This window comes from Rhinolophus sinicus, chromosome 16 (genome assembly GCF_057876585.1).
Source record: "Rhinolophus sinicus isolate RSI-liver-muscle chromosome 16, RSI-T2T, whole genome shotgun sequence".
NCBI classification, from domain to species: Eukaryota; Metazoa; Chordata; class Mammalia; order Chiroptera; family Rhinolophidae; genus Rhinolophus; species Rhinolophus sinicus.
In genome coordinates, this window is record NC_142516.1 from 41,718,508 (window position 1) to 41,740,583 (window position 22,076).

Below are 22,076 nucleotides of genomic sequence, written 5' to 3' on the forward strand. Positions count from 1 at the left end.
AAACCAAAAAGGCCATTGCAAGGGGCTGTATGATTTTATAAAAAAAAAAAAAAACTGACAGGCAATTTTCTGTCATGAACAGAATTCCAAAAATCCAAACAAAATTTTTTAATTAACTTCAATGTGGTTAATAGGTTTGACCTGAGTGTACAAAATGATATTTGTTATATCTGCATTTAAATATAAAACTACCAAATTGTTTCACTTAAACTGTATTTAGTCTAGAAATATAAATTTAAAATACTAAAACCAGTTTAAAGTGACTAAAACTTTAGTATCGGATTCAGTATTTAATTCACCAAAACTAATACTGGCATTTTTACCTGTTGCTGTCTTGTCACGAAATTCTTCAAGTTTAGTCAAAGTCGCTGAAGTGAGCTGTGCTAGATTTACCTCTTTTGGAGGTCTGAAGAATTCCACTATACTATTCACTGTTCTCTGTAAAAGAAAGTATCATTAAAATTAGGCACAAAATCAAACCGAATTGAAATACATGAAAACAGAAATTTAAAAAATACTTACGGCATCATATATCATTTCTAAAGGTTCAGCTTCTATGATACACCTTTGAGCAACAGTTTCGTCTAATGGATTTGTCTCAAAAGTAATTTGGAAAAGTGATGTAGCACCATCCAATGAAGACAGGAGGCGGGGTTTTGTTGAATTGTCTGGTAAGCCAGTAACATGAAATGAATCAATTTTGGTTTCAAATCTGCATGAAAAAAGATAGGACAAAAATTAGCCATCAATACAATCTTAAAATTGAAAATAATAAAAATTAATGAAAACAATTTCACTTTGTATTTCCTGCTACTCCATTCCACTCATGTCAAAGAAAGTATACTACTATTCCACCTGACTTGAAATAGACTAATTCACAAAGATCCCGATTCACGTGTTAATTTCTATACGGTGTATAAAAAAGCTATGAAGGGTTAGGGGTCTCCAGTTCCCATGAAAGGAGCTTGGAGGTCACCACTCTGTACTAACAAGTGAAAAGCTAGCTGATCAAAAATCAACAACTTTTTGGATATGTAATAGAGAGCAGGACACAGGGCAAACTACTGCCCCCAAGATTGGAGAGACAGACAGGTGAATACAGGGAGTCACAATTTACCAGGAGAAACTCACAAAAAGGAACCACCACAGACACTAGTGCCAAGATTGGAAAACCTGAACTGTAGGTGATGAACTGCTGAAGACGTAGGGTGGACAACTCAGAGAGTTAAAAACTCTAGGGGTACCCAGCATTAGGGAAGCTTCCACAATATTCTGAGATATACCTCCAAGAATCTGACCAGGTTCCCAGAGTAAATATTGGAGAAAAATCTCCTTTAGCTTCAGGTAAGGGGAAGAGAAAGAAACCACTTAAAACTATGCAATAGTACCCTGTTCTTGTTAACAAAGCCTGCCTTCTAGAGAACCAAGTTAACCAAAGCTTAACATGATGGAAGTATTATCAGAGCCGAAATGACCTACAGAAGGGAAAAAAACCCAGCTCCAATCCGGTCTACCAATCCACATAGGAGAAGAAAAATACCTAATCCAGCCCTCTCTAGCCATCCTGACCCACCTCAGGGGGTAGGAAAACCTGAGAAACTCTTAAGAAGGTCACAGTGCAGACATAGGCTCACTAAAAGAATGAGAGTTAATCATAGCACTACAGAACTTTCCCTTTCCCACATCTTACAACCAAATTACTAAAGAACTACTTACATCAGTTTCTTTTACCCAATACATCATGTCTGGCTATCAAGAAAAAATAACAAGCATACCAAAAGGCAAAAACAAAACAAAACACAATTTTAAGTGACAGAGCAAACATCAGAACTAGAAGTGGTAGAGTGCTGGAAATAAATGAACAGGAATTTAAAACAACTACAATTAACATGGTAAGGGCTCTAATGGACAATGTAGACAGCATGCAAAAACAGGTGAACAATGTAAGTAGAGAGATGGGAATCCTAAGAGCGAGCCAAAAATTAGTGCTAAAGATAAAAAACACTATAACAAGAACGTCTTTAATGGGCTTAGTAGAAGACTAAACACAGCTAAGAAAATTACTCTCCGAACTAGAGAATATATCAGTAGAATCAGAAAATATAGAAAGCGGAGAATAAAGACTAAAAAAATAGACAAAATATACAAGCACTAGGAGGATAACTAAAAGAGGTACATCTATGAGTAATGAAAATACCAATAGAAGAAAGAAAGGAAAAGATAAAATATTTTAAACAATATTGACTAAGAATTAATGTCAAACGTTTAACCACAGATCCAGGAAACTCATAGAAAAGCAGAAAAAAATGCAAAACAAACAAACACTATAAACCTAGGCCAATTTTCAAACTACAGAAAATCAAATATAAAGAAAAGAAATCCTGAAATAAACCAGAAGAAAAACACCTTACCTACAGAGGAGCAAAGATAAGAATTACATCCATCTTTTCAGAAACCATATAAGCAAGAGTAGAATGTAGTGAAAATGATCATAAATCTCAGTTAACAGGCATGCAATGTGTAAGATGTAATTAGTGAAAATAACATGAAGGAGACAAATGTACCTTCATGGGAGCTGAGTTTTTGTAGGTTACTGAAGCTAAGTTGGTATCAATTTAAACTACATTGCCTTAGATTTAGAATGTTAATTGTAATCTCAATGGTATCCACTAAGAAAGTGACTAAAATATACAGAGAAAATGAAATTAAGAAGGAATGAAAAATAAATCAAACACAAAAGGAGTCTTTGGATCTTCATTTCCTCTTGAAGGCTCCCATGTCAATACTCGTATAAAGCTTATCTTAAATAAATCTGCAGGCTTTTCTCTTGTGACTTTGTCAGTTAATTTTCAGACCCAAGCAGGGACCCTAAGGGGTCTAGGAAACCTTTTCCTCCCCTATAGCATCAAAAACAATTAATTAAATGGGGAAAAATTTTAACAAAAAAGGTGTAAAACTTACACTCTGAAAACTATAAAACACTGTTGAATTAATGAAGCTCTAAATAAATGGAAAGATGCAATGTTAATGGATTGGAAGACTTAATATTGTTTAGATGTCAGTACCCAAAAAAATGATCTACAGATTCAACACAATCCTTATCAAATCCATGATGAGTTTTTTGTAGAAATGGACAAGACACTCCTATAATTTACACAGAAATTCAACTGACTCTGAATAGCTAAAACGATCAGGAAACAGAAAAACAAAACTGGAAAAGTCACACTTTCTGATTTCAAATTTTAATACAAAAGTATAGCAATCAAGACAGTGTGTGTTGGCAGTTTAGTCATATAGACCAATGGGGATAGAACTGGTATATTTGTCAGGTTGTGCAACAATTAGCACTAATTCTAGAACATTTTTACACCCTAAAAAAGAAACCCTAAACCCATTATCAGTCACTCCTCATTCCCTCCCTCTCCCCAGTGTCTGGCAACAACTAATTTACTTTATATTTCTAAGAAGTTGTCTGTTTCAGGCATTTCATATGCCTGGAACCATTTCATATTAATGTATGGCCATTTCTATCTGGCTTCTTTAACTTGGCATGATATTTTCAAGGTTCATCCATGGAATAGCATGAATTAGTGTGTCCTTTTTCATTGCCCGATGATATTCCATTGTATGGATATATACCACATTTTGTCTGTCCATTCAGCACATGATGGATATTTGGTTTGTTTTCACTTTGGGGCTATTATGAACAATACTGCTATGAATATTCATGGACAATATTTTGTGTGGACAATAAGTGTTAAATTATTTGGGTATATACCTAAGGGTAGAATTGTTGCCTCATATGGTGACTCTGTTTAACATTTTCAGGAATTGCAAGATTTTTCCAAAGCAGCTGTACCATTTTATATTTCTACCAGGAGTCTATGAGGTTTCTAATTTATCTGTATCCTTAGCAACACTCATCTGTCCTTGTGATTAGAGCCATCCTAATGGGTGTAAACTGGTATCTTACTGTGGTTTTGATTTGTATTTCCCTAATTGCTAATGCTGTTGAACATCTTTTCACATGCTAATTGGCTGTGTCTGTATGTTTTTTATGGAGAAATGTCTATTAAGTTCTTTTGCACATTTTTAGATTGAGTTGTCTTAATCATTATTGTGTTGTAAGAGTTTTTTAGATATTACTGATACAAGTCTCGTATAAGATAAGATGTTTTCAGCTGGCATCCTTTGAAGTACAAATGTTTTTAATTTTGATGAAGTCCAATTTATTTATTTTTTATTTTGTTGCATTAAACACTTAAGTCTTTGCCTAACTCAAGAATACAAAAATATGTTCCTATATAGTCTTGTTAGAATTTTATACTTTTACCTCCTATATTTAGGTTTCTGATCCATTTGGGTTAATGCTTGTGTATGGCATGAAATAGGGGTCCAGCTTCATTGTTTTGCATGAGATTATTCAGTTGTCCTAGCACCATTTGTTGACAAAAACTCTTCTTTCCCCACCAAATGATTTTATCACCCTTGTCAAAATGAGTTTACCATAAATGTAAGGATATATTTCTAGAATTAGTGCTAACTGTTGTACAACCTGACAAATATACCAATGTAATTTGGTATACAATACAGTGTCACAAATGAATTGTACACTTTAAATGGATGAGTGTATAATATATGAATTTATATATCAATAAAGTTATTCTTAAAAACAAAGGTAAAATAAAGACAGTCCCAGATAAATAACCAAATTGTTAATGCCATTTCTTTTCGTATGGTGAGATTACTGAGATTTGTATATTATCCTTTAATGTCTTTCTATGTCTCCTCAGCATATAGTTTTCTATTGAACATGTATTATTTTAATATTTACAAAGCATATATATTACTGGAAAAAAATCTAAGTTCCTAAAAATACAAAAGAATACATTAAATCATAGTATCTCTTAGAAAATGATGTAAGATTGTAATCTAACTTCCAATTTTACAGTGAAATTTTTTCTTATAGATAAAACAAATGAATACTTACTTAATTGCTTGTGCTCCTGGTCTTTGCACAATCCAAGTACTAAATTCTTCTATTACAATATCTAACAGCTGAGGTTTTCGTTGTTTTTCTCTTAAAACAATAGACATACTTTTCAAGTGAACATAAAACTTCATGGCTTCAAACTAGAGTATATTCAGAAGAATAAAATTTAAAAAAAATACACACACACAAATACAATAAATACTCTTATTCATATCCTATTTATATAGTTTATTCTTTCCAAAAACCAGAAAATACTTTAAAAGCAACCCTTTCTATATTAAAGAATTGCCACATAACATTAAAAGGAGAGGACAATATTTATCCCTATCTTGAAAATTAAAGTAAGTGGAATACTTACAGACCCAGAAAAAGATCAGAGAACAAGTCAGTAACATATTTTTGAAAGGATTAGAAATAGGCATGTCTATCATTAAACTCTGAGGTATAAGGCAGGAAAAACTCTTACTGTTTTTGGCAAGGTTGGATCAACTGCTGTTTCACTATAGCCAATTGCTTCATAGAGTAAAGTTTTTTCTTCAAGTGTCAACATTTCTTCAAGACCTACAAATCAAGAAGTGTTTTGCGTTTTTAACTAGTTACAAGATAAAACTAACCCATAATTTAGCTGTCTTTAATAAATTCAATGCAAATTTTACTTTCATAGTGTTTTTAAGAAATTATCATCATAAAATGTTAGAATGGCATAGGCAGTTTTAGAAGGATTATTCTCAAAATATATAAATTGCTAAATATGCAAACAGCAACATAAATTTCTAAATATTTGTATTAAACAAGAGCTTACAAAATGGCTAACTGTATTAGATACTTAACAACACTATGCTAGGCAAAATACTTAGCACACAAAGTATGTAGTATTAATTGTAATTTCCCCCCATTTTACAAATGTGAAAATTGAGATTCAAAGAGCTAAATAACTTACCAGGGCCACAGTGCTAATAAGTGATTGTACCAGGATGTAAAATAAACTTAAGCCCCTAAGACTCTAAAGCTATAATCTTAAACATTTAGCTAGGAAACAAAAATCTTTCCAAGAAACAATTCCAACAATAATTTACAATGGTTTATACCCTTTTAGAATTTTTATTTATCTATTATTGTCCTATATGTATTTACTAAACCCTATGGGTATAAAGCTCTTTTTGCAAATACTGGTAAAATTTTTTAAAATATTTAAGTTTTACTTGACGTACTTACAATGTTTTAATAGTAATTTTATTGATAAATTGTACATCACATGCATATATACTTACAATGTCTATTTAATGAGAAAGATTTATCTGCAAAACTTAATCTTCATACCTGATGAATAGCTACATTACCATGACTTGATGATTAACTGCACTACTATAAAATAAAATGGACATACTTGCAGGTTTCACATCTGCCTGCTGTTCTTTAGCATCTGGTTCTGACCAAGTCCACAACCAGCTAAACCATCCTTTATTATCCTCTGAATCTTTTGATCCTTCTCTGTAAATCTTGCATCCAGCTTTCTTTACCTAAAATAAATATCAAATAAATGATAAATTATCCTTTATTTATGTAACAATCTAAAGAAATACTAATATTTCCAAAATTTGTCTACTTGAGTGAATCAATGTAATCAAAGTGCAAACTGAAAAAAAAAATACAGTAAGTGTAACATTAACCAAACACAAGATAGGATTATCAGTAGGTAGCTCCCCAAAAACTGGCTTTTCAGCTTCACATGAACTCTGCGTACTTGATAAGCCCAATTATTTAGAAAGAATATATTTCCCATAGAACCTGTCTGATTTAAATTGGCAAAACATTAAACCAAATATTCTTACAGCACGAAGAATCAAACTTGAACCCCTTTTAGGAAATAGTTTATTACAGCACAATACTGGTAACATCATAGCACCTGTCAAATCTATATGGATTCTAGATTTATTTTTACTAATTGAAAGATAATCTTGAATTACCTCAACTTCCGCCTGTTGTCTCACTATAATTATATTAAATACATCCAGAGTTTTTTCCAATTCCTAAAAATATAAAGGAAAATGTGTTTACATAAATAACTGCATATAAAAAACCTTAGTATAGAATACATAAAATTGATGCACTAAAGATGTAATAGGAAGCAGAAATCAGATCATTCATCAACATAATATTCCTATTAAATTCTGAGACGCAATGCTTGTAGATATGTCAGCTTGGATGAAGTAATTTTTGAACAAAGAAATCACACATGTCATGCATATAAAAGTTACAACTCTACAAGATTTACAGACACATACTAAAAGATACCATACATGCATTGTTTAAAATGGATTTTATTTGGGTTTTAACAACAGTGAAGGGTAAACTCATTAGTGTCACCTTCAACTGAAAATCATAAATCCTTCCGATTATGTGTACAGTCCATATGTCATCATTAAAATATTACAAGTAGGTCCTAATACCCTTAAAAATTGTTTTTAAATTTTAAACTTTTCAAAGTTATGGTTATTGAAATAAACTGAGACAATGGGACACTCGCTCATACACTCTTGGTGGGAATGCAGATTGGTGCTGCTGCTATGGAAAGCAGTGTGGAGATTCCTCAAAAAATTAAAAACAGAATTACCATATGACCCAGCAATCCCTCTCTCGGGTATATACCCAAAAAATCTGAAAACATTTATCCATAAAGACATGTGTGCTCCAATGTTCACTGCAGCTTTATTTACAGTGGCCAAGACATGGAAACAACCAAAATATCCTTTGATAGAGGATTGGATAAAGAAGATGTGGTATGTATACACAACGGAATATTGTTCTGCCATAAGATGAAATAGTGCCATTTGCAACAACATGGATGGATCTTGAGATTATAATGCTAAGCGAAATAAGTCAGACAGAAAAAGTCGAGAAACATATGTTTTCACTGGCATGTGGTATATAAAACTGAAAATAACAAAGGAACAAGACAAGCAAATGAAGAAACAAAAACTCATAGACACAGGCCATAGCTTAGTGGTTACCAGAGGGTGGGGGGCGAGGGGTGGTAGATGAGGGTAAAAGGGATCAAATACATGGTGATGGAAGGAGAACTGACTCTGGGTGGTGAACACACAATGTGATATACAGATGATGTATTACAGAATTGTACACCTGAAACCTACGTAACTTTACTAACAATTGTCACCCCAATAAACTTTAATTTTAAAAAAAAGAAACTGAGATAAGCTAAACCTTTCATCACATCTCTACACATTATGCCCATGATTACTTTTGAGAATTTCAGGCTGCAACAGCTTTTTTTCCCCAAAGAGAAACAACCATGACTTAGTATTATCTAGAAAACAACTAAACTCAGGGTTCTACTGTCCATCAGACTTGGAAGATTCAAGTTAAGATCCAAAACTTTGTATGGAAATCTGCAACCACGCAAATGGCCTCTAAAAACTTAATCATTTCAATAGTCCACGGCTTCAGAAAGCCTCCTATCTTAACAATAAAAATCTTTAGGGAGTTCCTAATTGGAAAGTGTCCTGGATGCAGAATGGTTACAATAATTTCAAGAAGCTAACTTCCCTTAGTCACCCTAAGCTATACTTCATTGATCTGTAAAATAGTCCCTTCTAGAGTATACTATTATAACATTAAAAGATAAGATGACTAATATTTAGAGAACTCTCAAGGTAGATAACTGAATGTAAAGTTACTGGTAAAGACTAGAAATACCACAGGAATCAAGAGAAAAAGAATTCTCTATCTGGACAGAAAATTCAGGAAAGTCCACACAAGAGATGTGTCTTAAGCAGAACTTGAAGGATAAGTAAAACTGGGATAGGCAGAGAGATGAGGAAAGGCAGAGGAATACGCAAGCACAGATTTGACTCTAAGTGTAATACATATAGACAGGAAATTTTTTTAATAAATGCAGTTAGATGGTAACATAGGGGAAATGCAGTGATGACATAATATAAGGAATTGAAACCAATGCAGAGAAGATTAGAATCAATGTAGCAAACACTTTTTAGGCTTTTGAGGTTAAAAATGTCTTAATAATGTGCAGCTTCAAATTAGGTGTATGAACCCAAATCTCTCTAGGTTGAGAATAATCTCAAATTCCAGAAGTTCCCAGCAGAATAACACCACAGCATACTCGTATATCACCGAACTGAGATTAAGAACAAGAGTATAAAAATATCTAAGTAAAAGAGACAGGAAATGGTCAGTCAAAATTAGAACAAATAATTAGGAAGTGTTAGTCACTAAAGACTGAGAAGTTATGTAGTACAAATATTCAAATATTTTTTAAAATGCTAACCTCCAAAGAGTTGAGAAGTTCATCAGCTGGCTTCTTATTTATTAGCTTTTTTTTATATAGTTCTTTGTATTGCTTCATTTTTTGTCTGTGTTCTTTAATATGCTTCCATGACCACATCCGTAAGTGGGGACAAACATTTACTTCAAGAACACCATGTATAGCATAAGCCCACCTAGTTAAAAAACAAAACCAAAAACCCTACACTTAACATTCTCAAGTCAACAGTATGAAATATAATTGATATATTGTTTCTACTCTAACAACATGCATTACTATAATACAGAGACAATGAAAATGGTATACTATATCAGACAACTTGCTTTTTCCCAACCATATTTATTTTTGTAATAATTAATACACTCTTTCTTGAGTGAAAATTAGCTCTACAGAAAAACTATTAAAGTATTAGTTGGCAAACAGCACTTCACTCTCCGAAGAGTAATTAGTCAATTGAAAGAGTAATTATAACTTCTAGGAACTAGGCAAGAGTTTAATAACTGAATTAACAAGATTTTTGAATTTCAAAAAGGGGTCTTTATAGATTCCCAGAACCTTTTCAGGTTTAATAATATAGGTTTAATGTGTCTGATACAGAAATTTAAAATTTTTTAAAGACAGCATTGCTAGACAACAGACTGGGATAAAGTTTAATGATTTCAAAATACAGGAAGTGAATGGTATTCTAGTATCTTCAGTTGTAAATTCCATTATAAAGAATCCTGTAAGTCAAGTTTATTAGCATAATAAGCAAAAGGAGCTATATAAATTTCTAGTCATATATCAAACTATAGTTTGTATCAGCACTTAAGAGTATCTAAAAATTTCTTACAAGTCAAGAAATTCACCTCTGTGCTATATTTTTTAAAATCTTAAAAAAAAAATTAGATCAAGTAATCCCACCTCTGGGTATTTATCTGATGAAAATGAAAACACTAAATCAAAAAAATATATGCACCCCCATGTTCACTGTCATGTTATCTACCAATAGCCAAGACATGTAAACAACCTAAGTGTTCATCGACAGAATGAAAAAAGGAAATGTGGTAATATATGGAATATTATTCAGCCATAAGAAAAAAAAGAATTCTTGCCATTTGTGACAACATGAATGGAACTTGAGGGCATTATGCTAAGTGAAGTAAGTCAGACAGAGAAAGACAAATACTGTATGATCTCACTTATATATGGAATCTTAAAAAAAACAAAAAACAAAAACTGATCTCTTAGATACAAGAGAACAGATAGGTGGTTACCAGAGGTGGGGGTGGGGGTGCAAAATAAGTAAAGGGGTCAAAAGGTACAAACTTTCAGTTATAAAATATGAAAGCCATAAGGATGTAATGTATAGCACTGTGACTATAGTTAATAATACTGAATTGCATATTTGAAGATTGCTAAAATAGACCTTAAAAGTTCTTATCACAAGAAATTTTTGTAGCTATGTATGGGTGGTGGATGTTCACTAGTCATAATTGTGGTGATCATTTTGCAATATACACAAATATTGAATATTTATGCTGTACACCTGAAACTAATACCATGTTGTATGTCAATTATACTTCAATTTAAAATTTTTAAGACATTTTACCATTCTCTGGCATGGGAGTGAAGAGGTACGTCAGGTTTGAATTTCCTATATGGCAGATTTTGCGTCATCATATCAACTGATTCAAGAAGCTCCATAACACTGAAATACTGAAGAATGAAAAAATTAAGGCTCTTAAATGTTTCAGATATTTTTCTAAATGTTGGAGTTAAATTATTGACTTTTTAAAGGAAATGTTACCATGTAACATAAATTTTTGAAAAACATTTAAAATTTTAATTTGTTTTTATCAAACTATATCTCAATTTAAAATACCATTTAAAAAAATCACCTGTGGTTTATTAAATTCAATTGCTATGTCATGTAACTCAACATCCAGGTTTATCTTGGGGGCAGAAAAGTCAAAATCAGATCGACGATTCATCTGAAGTTTGGCATTAGCAGATATAGGGCGAAATACTGGAAAACACAAATTTAAATAAAAATTGAACTGAGTTATATTCCAAGAGTCTCAAAATACTAAAGGGATCAAGTTGAAAATACTGATTTTCATTTCTTATATATCCTTTCTACAGTTCCCAGATTTCCACACTGCTATGATTTGATCAGATGAACTGTCACCTAATTGGTGGTGCAGGTTCTTTGGTCTTTTTCCAACTATAATTCATATTGTCTTTGGAAAGTATAATATAGGCTAACTGAACTCCTCACTCAAGACACCAATATAACCCTTAAAAGCAGGAATAGTCGCTGCAAGGCAAAATAGTCCAATAAAATAGTTTTAATAATGGTACATAACTTTAAGGAGTGACTGTACATTAGAAATGCTAACGGGGAAAGCGATTATATTTAACCGCTGACTTCCATTATTTGATTATAATTTCTGAATTTCTGATGAGTTTCTCTGTGACCATTGGTTCTCCCTTTTAACTTGTAAAGGGAGAGAGGAGTGAGAGTTTGCTCAGGATAACCTTTATGGCACAACTCATAATCAAAGATATTTCTCTCAACACTTTGTATTGAATGACAAAAAGAATAAAAATAATGTGGACAGAGACCAGTAATAGCAGAATCTAAATAGAAATCAACTACTAATTTATACACAAATACATAAATCCCTCGTTTTAATCATCCCTGAGGACTAGTACTTAATTTTTTACACATTAAGCAACCAAACATACTTTTAATTTCAATAGAACAAGAAAAGAATCATCAATAGGAGATCGATGACATATTCATTATGATATATTTATACAATAGAATACTATACAGTTATAAACAAGAAAAAGTTATATGTACATAAATGGAAGGATATACTGAATTTTAAAAAGTATATACATAAAGCAATGATATCCATATTTGAAAAATAAAATTATCCCTCTCCCCAGCTTTAATTCTTACATTACATAAAAAGACTACACTATCCACCATATTCTCCTTAGTTGCAATCAACCATCCATCCATGGGCTACTATACTCTCTCCTATCTCTCTCACTTAGCTCCTGGCAACTCTAATTTCTAAGTGATTTCAATATACAAATGATCTTTCCAAAACAATGCTATGGACTCAGTCTTTGGACTCCTCCACCCTTACCTCATCTACTAGACCTTACCACACCAATATCCTGACCTTCCACAAACTTGGTTTCAAGCATCCAACTCTCCGACCACCACAACCTCTCTCTGTAGTATTCAATATACCAAAACTTCAAGTCCTATGGGACCTACCATTCATTGATCCTATTTCTACCTTTTCTCTGTCCTTCATGTCTTCTTCAGGTTCTCAGTTCCCTCCCTATCCTGTTGAAGTTCCATGATCAGTTATTTCAGTCATTCCCTTGCATTCACTCTTAACTCGTTTGCCCTAGCATTTTGATGGTACTTACTAGGCAAAACCCTAATTCTGGATAAAGCTACTCTTCACTTATTCCACATCTGTACCTGAGCCGATGAACATGGTTGGGGAAAAAAACATACAACCACAGAATGGTCTCACTTTGATGTCATAAATCTCAAGTAGGTCTTTAATGTTGCTGAGCAAACACACAACACTCCTTTAGACCAAGGGAAAGTCAAATCCACTCTTTTTCTCTGTATATTTTAGTAATGCATTTCTGATTACTAAAGTACTAAGTGTTAATTTCAGATAATTGGAAACCAGAAAAAAGTATAAAGAAAAATTTTAAATATACATTTTTAAAATAGTTAAGATCATACTAGATTGTAGCAGCTTACCATGTCAAAATATCTTTTAAAATTATCATAATTGCTATTGAATAGTTATTAGTGACTTCACAATTTAGTAACAACCTCTCTTTTGGACACTTTTCTTTCCAGTTATCATAACTGTTATTGAATAGTCATTAGTGACTTCACAATTTATTGAGTAACAACCTCTCTTATTGGACATTTTTCTTTCCTAGCTTTGAAATATAGCCAAAAGCTCGCCAACAATAAAGGATAAACAAATATTTTGCTTTTTCATATATATATATGTATATACATATATATATATATATGTATGTGTGTGTGTGTGTGTGTGTATATATATATATATATATATATATATATATATATGCACCATGTTTCCCCGAAAATAATACCTAATCAGAAAATGAGCCCTAGCATGATTTTTCAGGATGACATCCCCTTAACATAGCCCTAATGCGTCTTTTTGAGCAAAAATTAATATAAGACCTGGTCTTATTTTCAGGGAAACACGGTAAGTGCATTTGATTATGTGAGAAAATTAACATGAAATATTAGTGACGTCAACAATGTTCATATGAACTTGATGATTATTTTAATTGCAATTTTTATTTAATGAAATGTACTTACCAAAATCATAACCTTCTGGAACAATATTTTCATCAACAATGCCACTCTTCAATCTGTACTATTAAAAGACAAATTGCTTTTATTTATATAAATTCCAATATACCTATATCGGACAAAATCCAATTATATTCAAAAGAAAATAGTTTAGAAGCTATTTAAAAAACAATTTAAATTTAGGAGGTCTTACATATAAAAAAATATTAAAGTGGTTAGACAATGTCTCATTAAATTACTATTATAAAAGAATACTTCAGGCAATATTAAGATACATATGTGTGTATTTAAACATTTTTATATACAGGCACATATATAAAATTTGACAAAATTCAATATCCATTTATGATTAAAACTATATCAAAATGAGTATAAAGGGAATGTGCCTCAATATAGTAATAGCCATACATGACAAACCCACAGCTAACATCATACTCAACAGAGAAAAGTTGAAAGCTTTCCTCTCAGATCAGGAATAAGACAAGGATGCTCACTCCCACTACTTTTATTCAACATAATACTGGAAGTCCCACCTAGAAAATTAGGCTAGAAAAAGAAATGAAAGCCATCCAAATTGGAAAGAAAGAAGTAAAACTGTCACTATTTACAGGTAACATGATATTACAGTATCAACTACACCAAATTAAAAAACAAACAAACACAGAATAAAAAAAATTCAGTAAAGTTGCAGGATACAAACTCAATATACAGAAATCTGCTGCATTTTTTGTACACTAACCATGAACTATTAGAAAGAGAAATTAATAAAATAATCCTATTTATAGCTGCATCAAAAAGAATAAAATACCTAGGAATAAATTTAACCAAGGAGGTTAAATTTATTAAAACTATAACTTAAAACTGTAAGACACTGATGAAAGAAACTGAAGACCCAAATAAATGTGAAGATAATTCTATACTCATGAAGTGAAAGAATATTATTACAATATCCACACTACCCAAAGCAATACAATCCCTAACAAATTTCCAATGACATTTTTCACATAAAGAGAACAAACAATCCTAAAATTTGTATGGAATCACTAACGACCCCAATAACCAAAGCTATCTTGAGCAAGAAGAACAAAGCTAGAGGCATCAGACTCCATGATTTCAAACTCTATTATAAAGCTGTAGTAATTAAAATAGTATGGTACTAAAAAACAAACAAACAAACGAACAAAAACCAAAAAACAGGAAAAAAACAGACACGTAGATCAATCAGTGGAACAGAAAAGAGAGGCCAGAAATAAGCCCATGAAATTATGGTCAATCAATTTATGACAAAGGAACCAAGAATATGCAATGGGGAAAGGACAGTCTCTTTAATAAGTGGTGCTGGGAAAACTGGACAGACACATGCAAAAGAACGAAACTGTACCACTATCTTACACCATAAACAAAAATTAACTCAAAATAGGTTAAAGATTTGATTGTAAGAAGTGAAACAATAAAACTCCTAGCAGAAAACATATGCAGTAAGCTCTATGACATTGGTCTTGGTGATGATTTTTTGGATCTGATGCCAAAAGTAAAGGCAACAAAAGAAAAAGAAAAAAAAACAAGTGAGACCACATCAAACTTAAAAGCCTCTGCACAGCAAAGGAAATCATCACCAACAACAAAAAAGGCAACCTACTAAATGGGAGAAAATATTAGCTATTCATGTATCTGATAAGGGGTTAATATCCAAAATACATAAAGAACTCACAAATCAATAGCAAAAATTCACTTTGATTAAAAAAATGGGCAGAGGATCTGAATAAACATTTTTCCAAAGGTGACATTCAGATGGCCACAGATACATGAAAAAATGCTCAGTATCACTAATCATCAAGGAAATGCAAATCAAAACCACAATAAGATATCACCTCATACCTGTTAGAATATTATCAAAAAGATAAGAAATAAGTTTTGGAGAGAACATAGAGAAAAGGGAACATTAGTGCAATGTCGAAGGGAATTTAAATTGGTGCTACTACTATGGAAAGCAGTACAAAAATTCTTCAAAAACTCACAAATAGAACTACCAGGTGATCCAGCAATTCCACATTTGGTTACTTATCCAAATAAGACAAAAACACTAACTCAAAAAGATATATGCACCCCAATGTTCCCTGCATCATTATGTATAATAGTCAAGACATGGAAACAAGCTAAACGTCCATCAACAGATGAATGGATAAAGAAAATGTGATATATATATGCAACAGAATATCATTCAGCCATAAAAAAGAAGGAAATCTTGCCATGTGAGACAACATGGATGGAATCTGAGGGCAGTACATTAAGTAAGTCAGAGAAGGACAAATGTTGTTTACTCTCCCTTATATGTTGAATCTAAAAACAAAACAAAACAAAAAACCAAAAAACAAAACCCCAAGCTCATAAATACAGAGAAGTGGTTGGTGGTTGCCAGAAGCACAGGGTCGGTGGTGGGAAAACAAGTGATCACTGTCAAAATGTATGATCTTCTAGTTATAAAATAAGTAAGTCACAGGGATTTAACATACAGTATGGAGACTACAGTTAATAATACTGTACTGCATATTTGAAAGTTGCTAAGAGAATAAATCTTAAAAGTTCTCATCCCAGGAAAATAAAATTTTTGTAACTATGTACGGTGACAGACGTTAACTAGAATTATTGTGATGATCATTTTGAAATATATACAAATATTGAACATTATGTTGTACACCTGAAACTAATATAATGTTGTATGTGAATTATAAAAAAAAAAGGTACATGTGTTTACACATGTTTGTGTTACAGTCACATATATATTCATTTATATTTCTGTAAATTCTGCTAATGTAGTTTTCCTTAAAAAAGATCACTGACTACAGTATATTAGATAAATGACAATGAATAAAACTTTATGCAAAATATGATACCAAAAAATGTGTATATACACATAAAAAATTTACTTACCAATGATTCATCATAATTATTAACATAAAACATCTGAGACTTCACATTCCAATAGGCAAAAAGGTTATCCAATCGGATTAACTGAAAATAAATAAAATTTATTACATGCCTCATTTTTCTCTGAAGGATCTTTTGCATGCTATTTTCAGAATCTCAAATAATTGAGTCATATAACAGAGTTAAGCAAGTAAACACAATTCACATAAATCCATATAATATATTACCATTTGCCTTCCTACAAGTCTTGTCAAGTCTATGGGTTAACAAAATATAATATTTATTTTACCTTACGAAATAGTTTCTCAGTTTCATCATGTAAACACGGAACCCAGTTTTGATCAGTTGTCTGAAAAGGAAAAAAAAGGCACTAAAACTCATTCACATGTGAAATGGCAGAGTGACAAATCATATCTATCATGCCCTAGACCAATTTCCTATGAAAATGTCCTTGAAAACATAACATTCAAAGAATAGTAACTGACCATAGGAAAGTCTCTGCTTCCAAGGAGCTCACTATTTGGTTGAAAAAGTAAACAAGCAATTACAAACAGGGAAGTGCCACTATAAAGGTTAAATATACAGTACTCTGGGAGGACATGGTAGGAGCCTCAAACTCAGCGGTGTGATAGAGAAAATGATGCCTAACCTAATACATGGCATATGAATAAAAATTATTGATTCTAAGGGCAGTAAGGATTATGATTCAGACTAGGAATATATGCAAATGTATGACACATTCAGGAAACTGAAGTAGAACAGAATGGCCAGAGAACATAACGCAAAACAAAGAGATGAAACCCCATTTGTTACCTGGGGTCAGACTACAAAAGGATTATAAACTATTTGAAGACAAAACTATGGACTTTATTCTAAGGGCAATGAAAAGCCACTGAAGGGAATAAAGTGATCAGATGCTTATTTTAAAGAGATGGTTTTCATTTTTAGTAGAGAACTGAATGGATTAGAACAGTGGTTCTCAAACTTTAGTATGCAACAGGTTCACATAGAGGGCTTTTTAAACATGGATTGCTGGGCCCCAATATGAGATTCTAATTGAATAGGGCTAAGATGGGGGACAAGTTTCCAAGAATTTTCAAAGGCGATGGTCAAAACCACTGTTGTCACAGTCACCAATGACCTTCACAATGACAAATCTAATGGCTAATTCCTCATCCTTATTTTTCAAACTAACAGCATTTGACGTTTACACTACTCAATGTTATTGACTAACATTTCATTTAGCTTTTCATTTTTCTTTTCTTTTCCTGGTAATGGATCCATGTTTTAAAAAGAAGTCATACACAAAACCCCAATGGATATAAGAAATAAAAGCATGTAGTGAAGTGTTATACAGCAGTTAAACTGAATGAATTATATGTGGCAATACAAATGTCAAAAAACATTGCGAAGATAAAAAGGAAACTTATAGAAGAATCAATAAAATATTTCTCTAAACTTTTTAAATCCTACCAAATACTATACAATTTCAATGGCTACATTATATAAAAGTTTAAAAACTTAGGATGTTTATCTCTGTGGGAAGAGCAAGAGTAGAGAACAAAGGGATTTAAACTTTATTCATAACAGTCTATTTTTTAAAAGTATTTAAAACTTAAACCAAATGACAAATTTAACAATGGTTCATTCTGGATGAAAGCAAATGCTGCATAATCCTCTCTGTGCTCCTATACTTGTAAAATTCTTTAGTTTAAAAAATTAAACAGGAGAAAAAGTGCCACAATATTAATAATGTTGGTGAGGACATGGTGATTTGTTTCCTTACATTTTTTATAACTTATCAAAGTTTCTGCAATGAACATTTATTACTTTTATTTTGTATTTACTCATTTAAAACTCAGAAATAGATTATTTAAATTAAAAAACTATCAAATATCACAATCAGCAAATAATATTTTAAACGGAATTGATTATCAATCATTTTTGGAAATGTGAAAATGTGAAACTACCTACCCTCAGCTGCAATTCAGTCTATATTGACACCTATTTCTGATGCTGGCATAAATGAATAGTAATTAGTAGTCTGATAAGCTATTCTGCATAATTAAATATGGTTAAATTTCTTTTTAAACACAGTACCTGCATGCTGAGGTTTTGAAGGGAAATACCAAATGACAGTGGGTTTTCTCGATTTGTGATCTAAAGAGGAAAGACAGTAAATTTTACTCAGATTTTCAGTAGTTGGACAAAATTCCCATTATAGAAAAAGTTCACTTTCTGGGAAGTATATAATTTCAAGCATTCAAAAACATTTTAACACTTTGCAGAATTTTTATTCCTATTTTTTCCTAATACAGTACTAAGTAAAATATTAAGTATGAATGTATTAGTGTTGTACAATACATCTGCATAATATTTTTCAGTTTACAAAAGAAAGCTTAAAATGATTGACTGTCACAATAGTACTATGAGAAGGTAGTTATTGTGTGTTTTAGAGAGAATCCATGATTTATTTGAGATCAATTAGTTAAGTCTCGCTCTACTGATTCCTAGACCAGTGCTCCCTCCAGGAGATAAACATAGTATAATTTAAAGTATTTTAAAAACACATAGCTAAATTCATAACTCTCACCTATCAAAGGTGATTATAAGTAAGACATTTTCCTTCATTATCTAATGTTTGAACATTTTAGGAAAGTGTAATCAAGATAGTAAGGACCAGAACTTATAACTATAATTATAGAAAAGAAAGATCATGTCATCTTCAGTTCTGTATCCTATACTCGCTAGCATCTAACACGTTGGCTACTACAAAGCAGGTGTCAACAAATAGTCAAATATAAATAAAAATAAAAACAAGTGCCATCTATTAAAATACTTACATCATCTTCATAACGAATATGGATGCTGGAAATTTTCACTTGAAGATTTTTTATGATCTGAGTAATCAATTTTTCTGTAAAAGTGTCCTGTTTCTCCGCCAGATGTTTTTCTACAATTGCAAATATTCCTTTTATAGTTTGAATGAAAAATATACTCTACAAATACCCACATATTGAGGTAACATAAATGTTACCTTGTTAAAGAAAAAAGTCTATATTTGTAGATTTGCTTTCCAAAAGTCTTCGATACCAAAACATTTTCAAAGGAAACTAGTTTTCGAAAACTAATTTCTCGTTCAGTGAAACTAAAGCCAACACTGTAGAATTCATTGGCATTAAATTTTATAACTTCTTTCTGTTTTAACTATACCTGAGTACATAAAGATATAGAAAACTATGAAGGTTATTAGGTAAGAATTTTAATAGACTTAAATGAGAAAAATCAGAGCAGCAAAGAAGGAATCTCCCTTAAAATCAGTGATATCATCGTAAGTTGTCTGTGGTTAGGTGTATAAATAGTTGAATATGACCCTCCCTCAGATGAATACAAAATAGGAAGATATAATATCCTTTCCCTCTCTCCTTTCAATCAAGGCTGAAGGAAGTCCACCATTTCTTTTTCTGAAAACTACATTTACTATCTCCAGTTTCAATATTTTTCAGGGGAACAGAAAGAATAAAGAATTGTGGTTCCTAATTTCTTTTTTAATATGCCTTTGATAACCATTAGTTACTGTGCCTTCCCCCACTGTGACTTGAAAATGCCAATGAAAGATACCTACTTTCCTCCTTCTAGTCCTGTTCCCCCTGCACATACACATGATTTTTCTCTAATTACCTACTTATTACTCTCTAATTCAGATAGCCCAGGAAGCCGTAGCTTAAGGAAAGTAAATAAAGCCGTAGCTTAAGGAAAGTAAATAAAGATATCATAAGTCCGTACATCAAAGGCAAGTGTAAGTGAATGAGAGAAAAGTAAATATATTTGAATATAAAGACTTTAGAATTAATAAGAGACTGTATAAATAAGATCTTTGAAGATTTAAGTTTTAAATCTGTGAATCTCACTACTACCTAAAAAAATTCTTTGCTCTATAAATTTGTACATTCAATTAAATGCTAAATCTTTCTTTCACTATCCACTGGTTTCCTCCTGATTCCCTTATCCAACTCTGATTCCATTAAAATATCATTTCAACAACACTTTAAACTCTTTGCTCTTTTTTTCTCATTTTCTTCTGTCAATAAATCTCCAACCCTGAGTAAAACCAACTATCTTATTTTTACATAAACATGCCTATGTCTTGACAGGTGAATATTGGAGGAGAAAAATCACAACAGGACAGATTAGAATTACTATAAATTAGTAATCACCAACTTCCACCAACCAGCAACCTTACTACATTTCTTCAGTCAATTTGTTCACACTCTCTAGAACAACTATTTCAAACTTTTCTCATTCTCGTGAAAGTTCCAGCAACCCTTCCACTGCTCTCTTTACTATTAGCAAATGACATTGCCTCCAACTTTGGAAGAAATACAAGCTCCTTCTCTGCAATCATCACTCAATCAAAATAGTTATTTTTGCGGTGACCAATGACTTTCATGTCATGAGCGATTATTTCCTAATCCTAATTTACCTGACATCTCAGTAGGATCTGATACATTCTTTTTATTCCCAGAACACCCTCATTCAAAGGGAAAAAAATCAACAAAAACTATTCCAGAAAAAGACCTGCTAACAGATCTACTAGACAGACTTTAAAACAAGTATCATATAAATGCTCAGAAAACTAAAGGAAGATGTGGAGAAAGTCAAGAAAACAATGTATGAATAAAATGCAAGTATCTATAAAGAGACAGACAACCTAAAAAGAAACTAAACAAATTCTGAAGCAGAAAATTACTCTAACAAAAAGAAAAAAATTCACCAGAGGGATTCAAAGGCAGATTTCAACAGGCAGAAGAATCAATGAACTTGAAGATAAAATAATGCAAATTATCAAGTCCGAGGAACAGAAAGAAAAAAATATTGAAGAAAAGGGAACAAAGCCTAAAGGACCTGAGGGACACCAACAAGTGAACTAATATATGTATTGTGGGCCTAGTAGGCGAAAAGAGAAAGGGGCGAAAAAGGGCATTTGAATAAATAATGGCTGAAAACTTCCCAAATTTGAAAAAAGACATAATATACATCCAAGAAGCTCAAAGAACTCCATGTAAGCAGCACTCAAGAGTCCCACATTAATTCACATTATAATCAAATGTTCAAAAGTGAAAGAGAAAATCTTCCCCCTGCTTCTACTACTACCTCCCTCCCCCCACTCTGGCTCAAGCTGTTGTTTCTCAGTCTAGTTGTGTAGAACACAGCTCCCTGGCCCATGCTGGTATTACGAGTCTTGGGCTCCCCCCAGCTGAGGCAGTCGGTTGCCAGTCAACAGAAAATAAGCCCTAGCATGATTTTTAGAAAGACTCCCCTGAACATAAGCCTCTAATGCGTCTTTCGCAGCAAAACTTAATATAAGACCCAGGCTTATTTTGGAGGAAACACAGTAATAAGAGGATCAAATCAGTAATAAAAAAAACCTCTCAACAAAAGGAAGCCATGGACTTGACAGCTTCACTGTGAAT

General features: G+C 32.2%; 1 protein-coding gene across 3 annotated transcripts in view; it reads right to left on the reverse strand.

Annotated features, from left to right (window-relative positions):
- VPS13A (vacuolar protein sorting 13 homolog A) overlaps positions 1–22,076 on the reverse strand; it is a 194,261-nt gene that overhangs the window by 143,720 nt on the left and 28,465 nt on the right. For all 3 annotated transcript variants that reach the window (XM_019736649.3, XM_019736650.3, XM_019736651.3), the window contains exons 6-19: positions 19,446–19,555; positions 18,703–18,762; positions 16,892–16,951; positions 16,606–16,686; positions 13,681–13,738; positions 11,174–11,301; positions 10,885–10,991; positions 9,297–9,468; positions 6,961–7,023; positions 6,381–6,513; positions 5,460–5,554; positions 4,991–5,133; positions 523–712; positions 324–438 (exon numbers count right to left, since the gene is read on the reverse strand). In XM_019736649.3, coding sequence (XP_019592208.2) covers positions 324–438; positions 523–712; positions 4,991–5,133; positions 5,460–5,554; positions 6,381–6,513; positions 6,961–7,023; positions 9,297–9,468; positions 10,885–10,991; positions 11,174–11,301; positions 13,681–13,738; positions 16,606–16,686; positions 16,892–16,951; positions 18,703–18,762; positions 19,446–19,555 — 1,515 coding nt within the window. The remainder of the gene's footprint in view (positions 1–323; positions 439–522; positions 713–4,990; positions 5,134–5,459; positions 5,555–6,380; positions 6,514–6,960; positions 7,024–9,296; positions 9,469–10,884; positions 10,992–11,173; positions 11,302–13,680; positions 13,739–16,605; positions 16,687–16,891; positions 16,952–18,702; positions 18,763–19,445; positions 19,556–22,076) is intronic.